The following is a 14,397-nucleotide window of genomic DNA, read 5'->3' on the forward strand; positions in this document are numbered from 1 at the left end:
GTACAACGTTAAACTTATATTAAAGTTTTTCTTCATTACCCATTTAAGCCGTCTCCAGCCATTATAAATAGTGGGATTGACCGTCACATGATACCGCCCCCACGGCTGAAAGGGCGAGCATGTTTGGTATGACGAGGATTCGAACCCGCGACCCTCAGTTTGCCAGTTGAGCGCCCTAACCACCTGGCCAAGCCGGGCCAGGCTTATGTCCATAATTTTAATTGCACAGTCCCCACAGTGGCAAGTCTGTAGATTAATAAACTAAAAACCAGGTTTCAATACTCATGGGTGGCACAGCAAAGATAACCCATTGGGTAACATTGTAGTTAACTATAAAACAAATAAACAAATTAATTGCATAGTAACCAACTGCAGGTTATAGGTTTAAGTATGAATGTGCCATATGCTTAACTTAGGTACATTACAAAACTAATGTGTATAAAGGTTTAGTAGGTTTTTATTTTAGTTACAATCAAATTCGCTGTGAGTTCATTGTAAGTACAAGTACAGAACTACCAGTTGATTAATTATAGATTTAATATTAGAGTTAGCTTAAGTTTACTTTTAGGACTTTACAATGCATCAAGTCTGAAACAGGAACTGATATATTGGTAATATCAATTCCAGTGTTAAATCACCTGGAGCCTAGTTGTTTGCAATATCATGGCAGATGAATCTGCACAATATGGAACCAACAGCAAACAGAACATAGATCTGAAAGTTGAACTAGATAGACTCATAATTTTGGTAGATCATCTAGCAGGTCGGGTAATTCACTGCACTTGGTTACTTAGAGATGGAGAAAACAAGATGTCTAGTTACCAGTTATAGGCAGGGTTGGATTGCTGTAATGCCCTACAATAAGGAGGTTTCTTTAAAGTGGGAGGGTATCTTTATATCTTATTGGTCAGTGTGTGCCTACCTCAATAATTACAGACCAATTATAATAGGCTACTGCACTGCCATCACTTGCTTGCCTTGTTAGGCTGGACAGAGTTAGAATCAGTTCTGAACACTGAGTGATTACTGTATTGCATAAGAATACAAATACATTTAAAAATAGTGCCCAGATGGTTGCCCCAGAAACAATAGAGTGTATACATTCAGTGGGGTATTTTCACTAATCAACAGGAAAAGAAGAAGAACTGAGAAACAGAGACTTAAACACTGAGCTGGTACACATGTATAAAAATGCACCAGGTTTTGCTATCATCATACTGTTGGTTACTGTAATATTAGGGGGAACAAACGCTGCCTTGAGAAGCTCTCTGAATTTTATAACTTCATATTTTTCCAAGAAACTAAACCCTCAGACTCTGAGGAGTTCACACTCACTGGCTTTAATTTCATATCACATGCTAATTCAGATGACCACTGCACTCTGACACAACAGCAACATCTGTTATGAAAATTATGACAACACTTAAAGAAACAATCACCATTGGAAATTAAAACCATCTGGATACTTCACTCAAAGTTACCCACACACACATTCAAATCAATAATGTGTACATTAAGCCTCACAAGCCTCAGTAGCATTGCAAAGTGCCAACAATGCTCACAAGGAAAATCTTCACAAGTCTTGTAATGTAAAGACCATTCACTCCATCATCAAGCCATTGCCCTTTTCATTTGGGATATTCCAGTTCCATAACAACTTTAAAAACACCAACCAAACCTTTTAGGCACTTCAAGAGACAGTGGTGGGTGGACAGGTGCCATACTGCCACCACTGAGATAATTGGTCACCACCAGATTTCAGACATTTGCACGTGGAAAATAATTGCATAAATTAGCCTAGATACACAATGTAGAGATTTGGCAGAGTGTGAATCAGAAAAAGCCTGTCATCATCTCCTTAAAAACAATGGTGTACAGTTAACTGCCTTCATAGCCAAAGATGGATCCCTTACCACAGATAGTTAGATAGCAGGTTGGGCATTCATTGACTTGTGGAGTAACAACATTCTGCACAAATCTGGTGGGGCATCCGAGCTTCTGAGAAGCAGCACAAAGATGAGGCTAGAAGCCATAAAGCAAGCTCTCCTTTGAATTGCTGAAAGCAATGAACTGCAAATAGACAGTGTCATAAACATAATATTTACAACTGACTCACAAGCAGTACTACATACAATTCGGAGTGATTGGTTGTCCCCAGACAGAAAGCAGAAGGTATGAAGCATTAGCAACTACATGGCAAGACCATCACCTAGATGTATGTGTCTTGGTAGGGTAAAGCTAAATGAGGAAGCTGACAAGAAGAAAGAGAATTAAGCCCCCTCTATCAAATCTGACATAACTGTACTGGTAGAATATCGACCTTCTCTACACTAATAAGGCAAAAATACCAACCATGGATGATCTTCATCAACATTCAAAGGGAAAGAGACTGTTGGAAAGTAAAGCATAATGTAGCTAGGAAAAGCAAGAGATGAGAAATCACTAGGAAAGCATACTGCCAGAAGGTCAGTGTTAACGTCAGTAAAAGAACTCTCTTACACCTCCTGTGAGGCAACTGGCCTCTACATTAGGGGTTGGTGCCTGTCAGTGCAACCCCTGGAATTTTCATCTAGTATTCAACTGAAATTTAAGTTTATAATATGTCTCATTTCGTGTTAGTTGGCTGGCTCCCATGCTTTTGATGCTGTATTATGATGTTCATTTATTGTATTTTCATTGTCAATTTAAAGTATTTCATTAAGTTATTTTGATTCCTTGGTTGCTGAAGTTTATGTGTTGCCCCTTTGTTGTCTTTTTGTAATTGTTGTGATGTCATGTGTGTCACCTAAGGATGATTATAAATAAATAAATAAATATATATATATAACAACATATTATGAGTTATAGTTAATTTTGTGACTCAATTATTAGCATTTAATGTTAATGTTCAGGTCTGGGAAGATATTAAGATAAGGAAAAGGGAGATTGTTGTATTTGGAACTGGTACTAATTTCTGCCTTTCATATATAGTATACATCTTTATTCAGGTATATTCATTAATTTTTCTAAATTTTCCTACAATTCCTGCATGTAGTTGGTCATATGTCATGATGTTGTAAACATGTGCTAATTCTTTTACAAAGACAAAGGCTACATACTAAGTAAGGCTTTTGTTCTTAAGTCTCAAGCTGGCATGCAAGCATTTTTGTAGGGATTTGTAGTCAAGCTGCCTATTAAAACAGGCAATAAAAGACTTTTAATATCTGAGGATGGTTGAAGTATCTAACCCATGATCTTGTGGGATTCCTTATTAAGGCTTTGGCTGAGTATAAAACTGTAGTATTTCCATGTTCTTCTCTTAATTCCTGCTCTCAACCCCAGCAGCCACACAAATTTAGAAGCCAGCCAGCAATTTAATAAATTACAGATATTAGTGTTAATAATGATTTTGTTTGTTTATTCTCTTGTATTCATTTGTTTTTCTTTGCTGTGGGTGTTCAATTTATTTTTTGCTTAACAATCCTGAACCAGGATTTTCATGGGAGGTTTGGCTTTTCTGTCAAGCATTAGTGTGCCTGAATAAACACATCAATTCTGTATGAAATCCCCCATGTATTTTTGCCAAAACAGGTAGCTTTGCAGCTAACATATGAATACAAGTAGATAACACTAACAGCTTTTATGTTAATCAACCTTGACTAACTTATACATACACTTCAGCAACGTCTTTCCTTCTAACTACAAATGCAAGTGATTACATCCCTTACTTATTTAAACACAACATTTGTTTATCTTTATTTCTACAGAAAAAACAAAATTTGTACATCTTTCTCTTTAACAAAATGGGTATCAAGCCTTTTCTAAAAATCATCACTCATAATTGTGTAAATAAAAAACTCAACCTTCATAGCAATGAAAGATGTACTACTGTCCCTAAACATCCTGCATAGTTATGCCTATGTTTGCAAAACCAAATGCAATTTTATGGTATACATTCATGAACTCATAGGTATTTCCTACAGAACTGATACTTTTTTATCATGTTCCTGTACTTTTTTTATCCATATGTTTAGCTATGGGCCACATGAATTTGGTACTTTTGAGTAAAGAATTTTCTTACTAAACAAAGTCTTTCTAAGTTAAATAGCTCATTTGCTGTTAAGACTATTTTTAATTTATTTTTGTTAACTAAATAGATATATTTACCTATCTATCTATTCTGGGTTTATATCTAAGTACACTTACTTGTCTTACTCTACCTTTTTTCTTCATTTCAGTCTCAACATTCTCAATACAAATGGTTATGATTATACAGACATATAAATTCTTATTTTGATGTTTCTATTAATTGTTTTGCATTTACTGTAGGAATTTGCTGAAGATGGAGTGGATGTTCTAAAATTTTCAATAAATATTATTTGTCACTTCTGTTAGTTGTGCAACTCATCATTAGACTATGATTTCTGCCTCATGAATATATTGTAAGTTTTATCATGGTGCAGATGGCATACTACTTACAGGGAGTCTTCCAAGTAGTTTTCATAGATCAATTTTATCATGGTTTAACAATGATAAGGATAAACAGTACTTACTGAAGGACTTTCAAGTAGTTTTTTATACATCAGACAACTGCCAGTGGACAATTGCCGGCAGGCATCTGCCAGTCAAAAGATCCGAGTAATATAAATTCCCAACATAAAACTTAGTACATGTACTTTAAAGGAGGACAGTCTAGATTTTAAACCAGAAGGCTGTTTACAATTTTTATTTTCATTTAGTACCTATTTAGTAATCAAACTACTAATAGCCAGTGTTATATGATAACATATATGTAAATTTTAGAACTCACTTGAAATATTGTTTTTTATTTTCTTTGATCAAAGCTAGTTTGGTGTGACCATGACCAAGTAAATGTTAACAATAAAAAGACAGCAGTTGTCCTGCTCCCACATTTGTGTTATCATGGTTTGCCAATGGTGGATAATGTAGTACTTACTGTAGGAGTGCCAAGTACTTTTGGATCCATCAGTTTCATCATGGTTTGACAGCAGTATGGATAATGTAATACTTACTGAAGGACTTCAAGTAGTTTTGGTACATCAGTTTCATCATAGTTTGACAGCAGTATGGATAATGTAATACTTACTGAAGGACTTTCAAGTAGTTTTGGTACATCAGTTTCATCATGGTTTGACAGCAGTATGGATAATGTAATACTTACTGAAGGACTTTCAAGTAGTTTTGGTACACAACTTTCATCATGGTTTGACAGCGGTATGGCAGCACTTACTTGGACATTGTTATGCAAAAGTGAAGTAACCCACAAATCATAGATTTGAGTAAATGACCAAACAATTTCACTTTCTTTTAAAAAATCAGTGATAGATACCAGATGTATGTTCTAATTTTATTCAGGGGAGATCACTGTTATGTTTAAGAATGTAACATTTTCATAATGGTAAACTATTCATTACTATTAAGAAATAACAATTAGTGGCTTAGGTAATTTTTTCTTAAAGCACATTTTCCATTACTGCTATTTTTTAAAAGATTTCAAGGAACATAATAATAAACAAATCGAAATTTCAATACATTCTTATAGATTTATTCCAAAAAACAGCTACAAAAACAAGTATCTTCATTCTCATCACTGATGCTTATTGCTATAGAACTCGAGGTAAAGGAAGTAACATTAATCCTCCCCAATCCTCCAGCTCTCTGTCATAACTGTCCACATCATCAATGTTGCTCTAATTCTGAAGGTACGTATGTATACAAGTTACTGAAGTGCATGTATATGCATTAGCTGTTGGTTGTAACATAAGTGCAATGACATTTGTACTCGTATATTTTATCTTATGAACGTGTGGTAACTAATGTTAAAAATATGCATTGTTATATGCTATATTTACTATATAGAAGGCAAAACTATTTTGCACTTTTTCATAGCCATTTATGACCTTACCTTTTGCTGGAATAAGTTATTGGATTTTTTTTTCAGTCACCAGTTAATATTAGTTTGTAGACCCAAATCAATTTCTAAAGCATAATAATATTTTTCAAATGATAAAAAGTGCTATGTACAATAATGAGTGTGAAAAAGTGCTATGTGCATTTTGGTGTCACATAACGGACTTTTGCACCAGAAAAGTGATAGTAGATGAGATGAGAAATGTATATCTCCATGTACCTGTAACTACAGAACATTCAACACCTTACTTTTATCATTTTCAAAAAGTTGTTCTGCAAAAATCATCTAACTCACATAGGTCATTTTTGCATAACTGAAATCCTTGATAGCACAAGTGTGGGGTGGAACTTTCCAATCTATTGCAACAGTCTAAAGGGATTGGGTTTGGATAATTTTTCACTAGCATTTGTTTAGTGAAGAAAATAAGAAAAGCCATTTTGGGATTTTGGGGGTTAGTTCACTTTTGCAGAGCAAAATCAATTCTATCATGGTTTAACACTGGTAATTAATGTTGTACTTACTGAAGGTCTTCCAAATAGCTTTGGCACATCAGTTCTATCATGGTTTAACACTGGTATGGACAATGTAGTACTTACTGAAGGACTTACAATTAGTTTTGATAAATCAATTTATCAATGTTAACATTGGTGAGGATAATGTAGTACTTACTGAAGGGCTTCCAAGTAGTTTTGGTACATCAGTTTTACCATGGTTTAATATTAATGATGGTGCATCAAATGTTGATTCCAATCCATTTAAAAATGGCAGCTTTCCACACTGTTTTCTCTCAGAGTAAGATAAGTCTTTAACCATGGTGTCCGAAAAAACAGGGAAATCCTGAGGATGACTACGGCAGAGTTTATTGTTTATATGACTGTCATATGAGGGGCAAGTGAGTTTTGATATGTCGTTGCAACAACAATCAGCAGAAGAGCAAGAACGGCTCTTTTTGTCATTACAGCATTCTTCAGGAATTGTCTGTGTGAGTGTTGAAAGAAAGGGCTGAGTAGGCATATCTAGTGGCCACTCTGGACTAGGATCAGCTTTTACACTACACATTATGTTACCACATTTTCCATCACAACTGGAACTAACACTTTTAGTTGGATCACTGCTTGAACACTTTAGTACTTCACTTCCTTCAGTAGCAGGTCTATCATTTGATGTAACATCCTGGGAGATTCTGACCAAATGACCAATAGGCAGATAGTCACTATCTGATCGTAAGACATCTGGAAATATAGCAGAACACATTCTATAAGATCATCTAGAGTGAACAAATCAATTACATCAGGAGTGTTAAATGATAAACTATTACGTAATATGTCCATAAAATACACTGTCGTGTCACAAGTATCTATCAATGTAGTCACAGATGGTGTGTGTGTGGGGGGTATTATCCTGTTAAAGCAACACACTTGTCAGCTGATCAAAATGTTCTGCTGTGGTTCCTGGAATTTAGACATACAGAAAATCTGTAGACTGGTCTTAAACCAAATGAAGGATGTAAACAATGAAACATCCCAATCAAAAGTTTTCACAGTGGAATGTTCATATTACTGCATTCAGGCCCTAATCTGACTATCACTTCAAATTTGAGTCACTCCACAAGATTCACAGAAAGTTTCCTGTATTGATAAACTTTACATCAAGCAAAATGATGCAGAGTATAATCAGAGTATGAGCTGTTTATAAATCACAGTCCTTCCAAAGTATTACATATATGGAAAGCATGCAGCACAAACCTCACAGATGGTATCTATCCTTATATGACTATACTAGAAGAGACCTACAAAACATTTGCAGTCAAATTAGTATCTTTATGGAACAGTACTTCTTTAAATACACAATTTCTAGAATAATACAAAATAATTCTAATCTTAGACAATAAATCCTCTAAGTCCATTTGTTTTAGGCCTAACATTAATTAAGCATTTATTAAGTATGGCTTATATTCGATAAAGAGATAAATTAACACTGTAAACATTAACATACTTAATACTATCAATAAATTTATAATGTTATTTTATGACCTAACATTAGACATTTTTAAAAACTTTGATAAGCTTTTAATGTAATTTATTTTCAGGCACATTGTGTTACTACATGAAGAATAAAAAACACAAAAAACATGTTAGCTGAATATAGTGTGAGCTAATGCTGAAGATACTAGCACTGATGATGGTAACTACGTTACCAAAACTAGTTGGCTGTAACTAATAATAAAGATTTTACCTTTCATTGTGCAAAAAAAAACGTGTCAGTATTTATGTTTTTAACTCTTAATAAAGCTTTTTATACGTTTTTGTACAAAATGTCTGCTAAAGTATATTTACATCTGCCTTTTGTTTACATCTGTTGAAATGAGTATTATTATAATTATTATAATAATTATTATTAATTATTATTATAATTGCACTAAAGTTGTTGTACATTTGTTGAAAAGCTGATTTCTAGCACTTGAACACAATCCTAATAGAATAAAAGTTTTTTTGTAAATTTTACTCAGGGATTTTGGAAATGTTCTGCTCCTTAAAAAGAAAAGACGTGTTGGATGTGCTTCGAGCAACCCAGTTTATCTGCAAACACTACTGGAGGTTTTGTAATAATTATATATTTAGTGTCAGCAACCACAGTAAATGTAATATACAGAGGTTGATTAATTTTATTATGACTTATGAATAAATGCTGTTTCAATTTATAATTTTACAATAAAGAAGTGATGTATTAATCTTCTTAAAAATACATTTATTACTCCCCACAAAAACATCCAGTTTCTACATCTGCCAACATTCAACAAAAACTCATTAAAAAAAACATTCAAGAGTTTATAAACACTCATGAGTAAAAGCATTTATCAACTTGTCTTTTCACACAATGAGCCACAACATCTAATGTACATATCTGTAGTGAAAATGAGTTGTTCGAATATAAGTAATAAACAGTATGTTAGTCTCGTCATAGAGTTGTTTCTAATTCTCTTTAGAAAAACAGAGGCAAGATCTTGTCATAACCAGTGCTTCAGGCTATACAACAACAATGTAAGATCAATGTAGTATCATTGGTTTCTTTCATCATGGTCATACCAAGTTTTTGCTTATATGTTGCTGTTATGATTTTGCTTTTCAGTTTAATTATTACATTTGACTGCTAAAAATTATCAATAGCATTCATTGACAAAAAAAATGGGAACAAGCATTAAAATCACATGCTCAAGAAAGCTTTTTTCAAATATATTTATTTGTGTGTCTTGTACCAAGCAGTCTAGAGCAGTGTCTCTCAACCACAGTTCTGTAGTCAGCAGCAGTCCATCACAACCACCTTGCTTGTCCATGGGATTTTACAAAAACTAATGGAATATTCATATGCAAATTGTAATGTTTTTTTCATTCTACTTCCAATTTAGTGGTCCATGACAATTTAGGGGGTAGTGAGCCAGTCCCTGGTATCAAAAAGGATGAGAAACACTGGTCTAGAGCAACTTGCATTCTTTCATAGCCTTCCCACTCTTTTCTTACTGTAAAAAGCATAATGCATAATGAATGGTACTTTTCATATACAACAGCAGTATTTATATTGTCAAAACCAAAAGTTAAAGGACAGACTCCCTGAAGCACAGCCACAAAGTCATAAGAATAACAAAGATTGTTAAAGTGTTAAGTTGCATATGTAATTTTTCCTTTACATTTAAACACTATCACTAAGTCATATCTTGCTATAATTCCCTGAAACAATACTGCAACAAAATATAAATTTGTACATGAAAGATTTTGTGCATCCAACTAGGAAACAGAAGTAATATTGCTCTGATGTCATCAAGTTCCCAATACCACTGAATAGTCTCAGGAGAGTAAATCACATTTACCAAGCATCATGACTGTTTCATGTATTGACATTTTAAGCTTCCAGCAACCTGTAATTTCTTTTCTAAAGTTCTCCAATTTCTGAAATTTTAACATTTTGCACTCCCTTTGATAATGTTTCTTCTACCTATCCAGTACATCTGTTCATTTATACTTGCAGCTCATAATGAGCAAGGAATTTTCAAATGGTGTCCAGGACTCCAGAAACTTCAAGTGGGATAATGTTCTAAGATTTTAGTGGAAAAAGCATTTAATCTAAAAAACAAACAAAATCAACTGTCCCAAATGAAGTACTATTCCTAAATACAATATAATGCCTTCAGTTTTTAATATGTATATATATATATATATATATATATATTATATCTTGTTTACACTTATAAACCCAAAATAACAATATATTTTAAATATGTGTTTATACATGACCTGGCTTGACTTCCTATATACTGAAATTATAAGTTGTTTTTTTTTACTTTACAGTTTGAGAACGTATAAATCTTGTTTGATAAATACAGTGTTCCAGTCATGAGGATTTTATCAATAAAAAATATATTTAAATCATCAATCAATGTTTGAAATATTATTTTAATATATGCCTAAAATATATAAAAATACACATTTATGTCATTGAAAAATGTGGTATTGAAATATTTCTCCCATTTACCATGATATATTTTCTATTAAATAAGTAACTCTTAAAAAGGTATATGGTAGAAAAATTGTTTGTTAATAAAAAAACTTTTTCTTTTTAATAGTTCTCTTCTAAAATTGTGATAAAAGTGGAAATATATTTTGTTCATTGACAGCTCATTAGCTAATGCAAACTAGCATTAAGAGTAAATATAAAATATACCCAATGTCACTACATTCATGATGTTAGAAAAACACTATAATCCAAATGCTTTTGAAAGATGAACCTTTCTTCTTCAGGGGCAAACAGTGAAAGTGCTCAGGTTATAGGGTATCATATTTCCATGTAACTGTATGTTATTAACCATTATCTGATATGATCATGTCCATACTTCTATGGTTCTGTAGACAAAAGTCCGTGTATAATTCTACAAAATATCTTATGTAATGGCTGCTGGCACATGAGTGACTGAATTTCTCAAATTATCAGGGAACTCTGGGAATTTTGGAGAAGCCTCTTTGTTAGAAAAGTCAGTGAAGTTAAGTAAACAGTAGTCACGGTGAGTTTCGGGTAATTTATGATTTTATTTTGAGCTAGTGTGTGTTTTGCACTTGTAGAGAGCAAAGTTATCGAGATTGTGAATCGCTGTGATTTATAGCATGCATTATAAAAGTTGTTAAGTTTAAAGTGACAAGAAACATACTAACTGTGGAATTACTGGGTACTAAAAGTTTGTATCGAGAAAGAATAAACTGGTTTAGTTAAGAAAAGACTTGTATCACTAAAGTTCCTCGGAAAGAATTTCTACCAGAAATTAACATACAAGCAGATACGTAACAGTATAAACAGATGAAGTGACATGAATTAAAAAAATTTCTCAAAAGAAACACTAGTCACTACAGATTGAAAATTCAGTTTTCAGTTCATCATGACAGGGAATTGATTATCTAAAATGAAGAAATATTTTTCGTGTTTCAATCTCTGTTTTACAAGATAAAAGTAATCTAGCTGGAAAGCTAGATAGCCTCAAAAATTCTTTTACAACAAAAGAGTATAAGTATGTGCATTTACACAAATCCTCATCAAAATGTCTCTCAAGACACACAACACTTCTTTGTGTAACATTCTCAATCATTGATCTAACTATACTAATTAGTGCTGATTTAGCTCACAATTGTATTTTGCTATTGGTCAGTGCATTGAATTTGTCATACAGATGCTGTATATATTTAGAGCTGGAAGCTCATATTAAAGTCTTTACTATATCTATTGTATCATAATATTCAGTGTATTTAACAATATATGTCTCAAAAGTATTTTTAGTGTGTTTGTAACAATAATTTTTCAGCTAGTTCTTACAGTGTTTCTGGAACCATAACGTTTATGAGGTTTCAGGTGTCTAGAACCACTATTTTCCAAAATTTTCAGTGTAACAAGAACCATTATTGACATGGATTTTCAGTTTCTGGAACAACCATTTACACAAGTTTTCAGTTATCTGAAGCATTTGTTTTCATAGGTTTTCATGGTACATATGACACTGCAATTTACAAAAATATTTCCTCTGTAGTTACCACTGACAATTAACAAAGCTATCACAATTTTTGACACTGTGGCTTATCTAAGTTTTCAATATATCTGATGTTATAGTTTATCTAAGTTTTCAATGTGTTTAGTATATTTATACTGTGGCTTAACAGTGTGCTTATCCATGTTTATCACTATGGTTTACCAGAGTTTATACTGTTCTAACGTTGTGGTTTACTGTTGTTTTAGTTAGTCTAGTTCTGCAGTTTACCAACATTAACAATGCATCTGGCATTCTGTATTTAATTATTGGAGTATTTGTACATTAGCTTCTATTTAAAATCTAATAAATAATTGTCTCTTATAAAGAAAACTAATAATCATGGTGAAAATATATGTGTTATTTGCTTGAATCTTAGAATAATCTGTCCAAAAAAGCTAGATTTATAGTCTAAGAAAGGGTTATTAAAGACTTCAATATATAAGTGCTGATGCATCTAGGTACTTAATTATTAAAATATATTGTTTATTTGCATTAAAGGCAATCAGACAATATTTCTAAAAAAATACAAAACTACCATAAAAGATGTACTTCAACTCTCTATAAAACATTCCTACAGAAACAGTACTATTTTCTGTTTATTCAAGGGCTATCATGTCAGTTTAAAGGCATGGGCACAAAATACATGATAAAAAAAGCATTAATCACAAGACTGTTTTTAATATCAAGATATTTCAGTCTCCTGAAACAGTTAATTAATTTTTGTTATATTTTTTAACAGAGAAAAGAAAAAACAAGAACATAGTTTCATCACTTACTGTGGTTTATTATCAAAATACATGACTAAAAATAACTTTTATTTTCATTTAAGGTAGGCTATGTATTTACTAAAAACTTTGTATTTTTGAATTTATAGCAAAGCTACTAAGGTATTCCTAATTTTAAACTATTACCAGTCATCCTACCACCCATGCTAATATTTTGTGGCATAACAGGGATTTAAACTCAGCTCACTATATCTAATGTCCAGAGCTCTACCACAGGGCCAACCTGCACCCTACTTAAAAACACTGTAGACTGAAGTTTCTTGTATACTTATCTAACAAAATGAATTCACTGACATGTCAATTATACATACTGGATGTTTCAAGAAAACTAAAACAGTTTTAAAAATAAACCATGAGCATATGTAATATGAAAGTTTGTCATTTTTAAGTAAATTAAACAGTCGTTTAAAATAAACCATGAATGAATGCTTTAATATGAAGCTTTCACAGTGAACATTGTTTTCTTAATACTATATAAATAGTTCCCTACACCTAATTACATGAAAACATGAATATTTAATCTGTTACTATGCTAGCTATTTCAGCATGCTGTTGTAACTTAATGATTATTACCTGCAGGTGAAAATACATTTCCTTTTTCAGCTTTGGAAAAATCCTGAAAATTATATTCAAGATTATCATTTTAGTACTGGAAATTGATTATATCTTATTACCAGTATATTAATATCAAAACTTGTTTTTGCTTTAATCAAATTAATATAATAATAATATATATGAAATACATGATCTGCTAATAAACTTTTAAAACCAAAGAGAAGAATATGTGAGAGCCATGTTAATACAGCTAGGATATGAGAAAAAAACATTTTTATTGTGAAACACATTTCTTAAATCAAAGCTTTTGAATGAGAGGAAGATTTTAATTATAAGGTAAGTTTGACTGAATTGAAAAACACACACCAAACCATCTTCTTGAAATGTTTAAGATATAACATATTGCATTTCTATAGAAGAAAATACTGAAATATAGCTATGTGATTATGTATCATTTATCTCACTGTAACAAACATCTTACAACTTCGATAAACTTGATGCTTTACATAAACTTTCAGTAAAACATTAGTTATGTTAAAATTACATCTTCTTAAAAACCAAATTTCTTCCTGAAAATAAAACAAAAAATACTAGAGGCAAATTTAAAGACAGTGTTATAGATATAACAAGTAGCCTGAAGCTTCTTTACCTTCTGGGCAGTATGTTCAATAGTCATATAGCCTTCTTGAACTAATCTTATCAGATGCAAGGTACTTTCATTTTCAATCCATAAATCGCCCAAATGGGACTGAGGTAATCGTTGCATTGCTATATAAATAAAAAAAAAACATTGGCCACACTACAAACAATGAAAAGTTCAAGCAGAAAATGTATTACAGAGGTAAATTGAGTTGTGTTGGTTTTGCACCCTGTCTAAATCCTGCACTTAACCATGCATTGGCTCCACCATTGAATTACTTTGTGACAAACCATAAAACATCACTTATGTATCCTGACCAATATTTTCTTTAGTATATCCATTTCCAAAAGATTCCAATGCTACTCTGTGATTGACTTCACCTAAATATGATTTAAAATTTACCTCTTCATTCACATCTAGTCTATCAACATTTGTCAGAACA

At 32.3% G+C, this 14,397-nt stretch overlaps 1 protein-coding gene across 2 annotated transcripts in view; it reads right to left on the minus strand.

The window, feature by feature from the left end:
• Positions 1–14,079, minus strand: part of LOC111086239 — a 36,185-nt gene extending 22,106 nt beyond the window's left edge. For both annotated transcript variants that reach the window (XM_022388323.1, XM_022388322.1), the window contains exons 1-3: positions 13,965–14,079; positions 13,334–13,376; positions 6,581–7,143 (exon numbers count right to left, since the gene is read on the minus strand). In XM_022388323.1, coding sequence (XP_022244031.1) covers positions 6,581–7,143; positions 13,334–13,376; positions 13,965–13,991 — 633 coding nt within the window. In that variant the 5' untranslated portion in view covers positions 13,992–14,079. The remainder of the gene's footprint in view (positions 1–6,580; positions 7,144–13,333; positions 13,377–13,964) is intronic.
• Positions 14,080–14,397: the final 318 nt, after the last annotated feature.

The sequence above is a fragment of the Limulus polyphemus genome, unplaced genomic scaffold (assembly GCF_000517525.1).
Source record: "Limulus polyphemus unplaced genomic scaffold, Limulus_polyphemus-2.1.2 Scaffold946, whole genome shotgun sequence".
Taxonomy (NCBI): domain Eukaryota; kingdom Metazoa; phylum Arthropoda; class Merostomata; order Xiphosura; family Limulidae; genus Limulus; species Limulus polyphemus.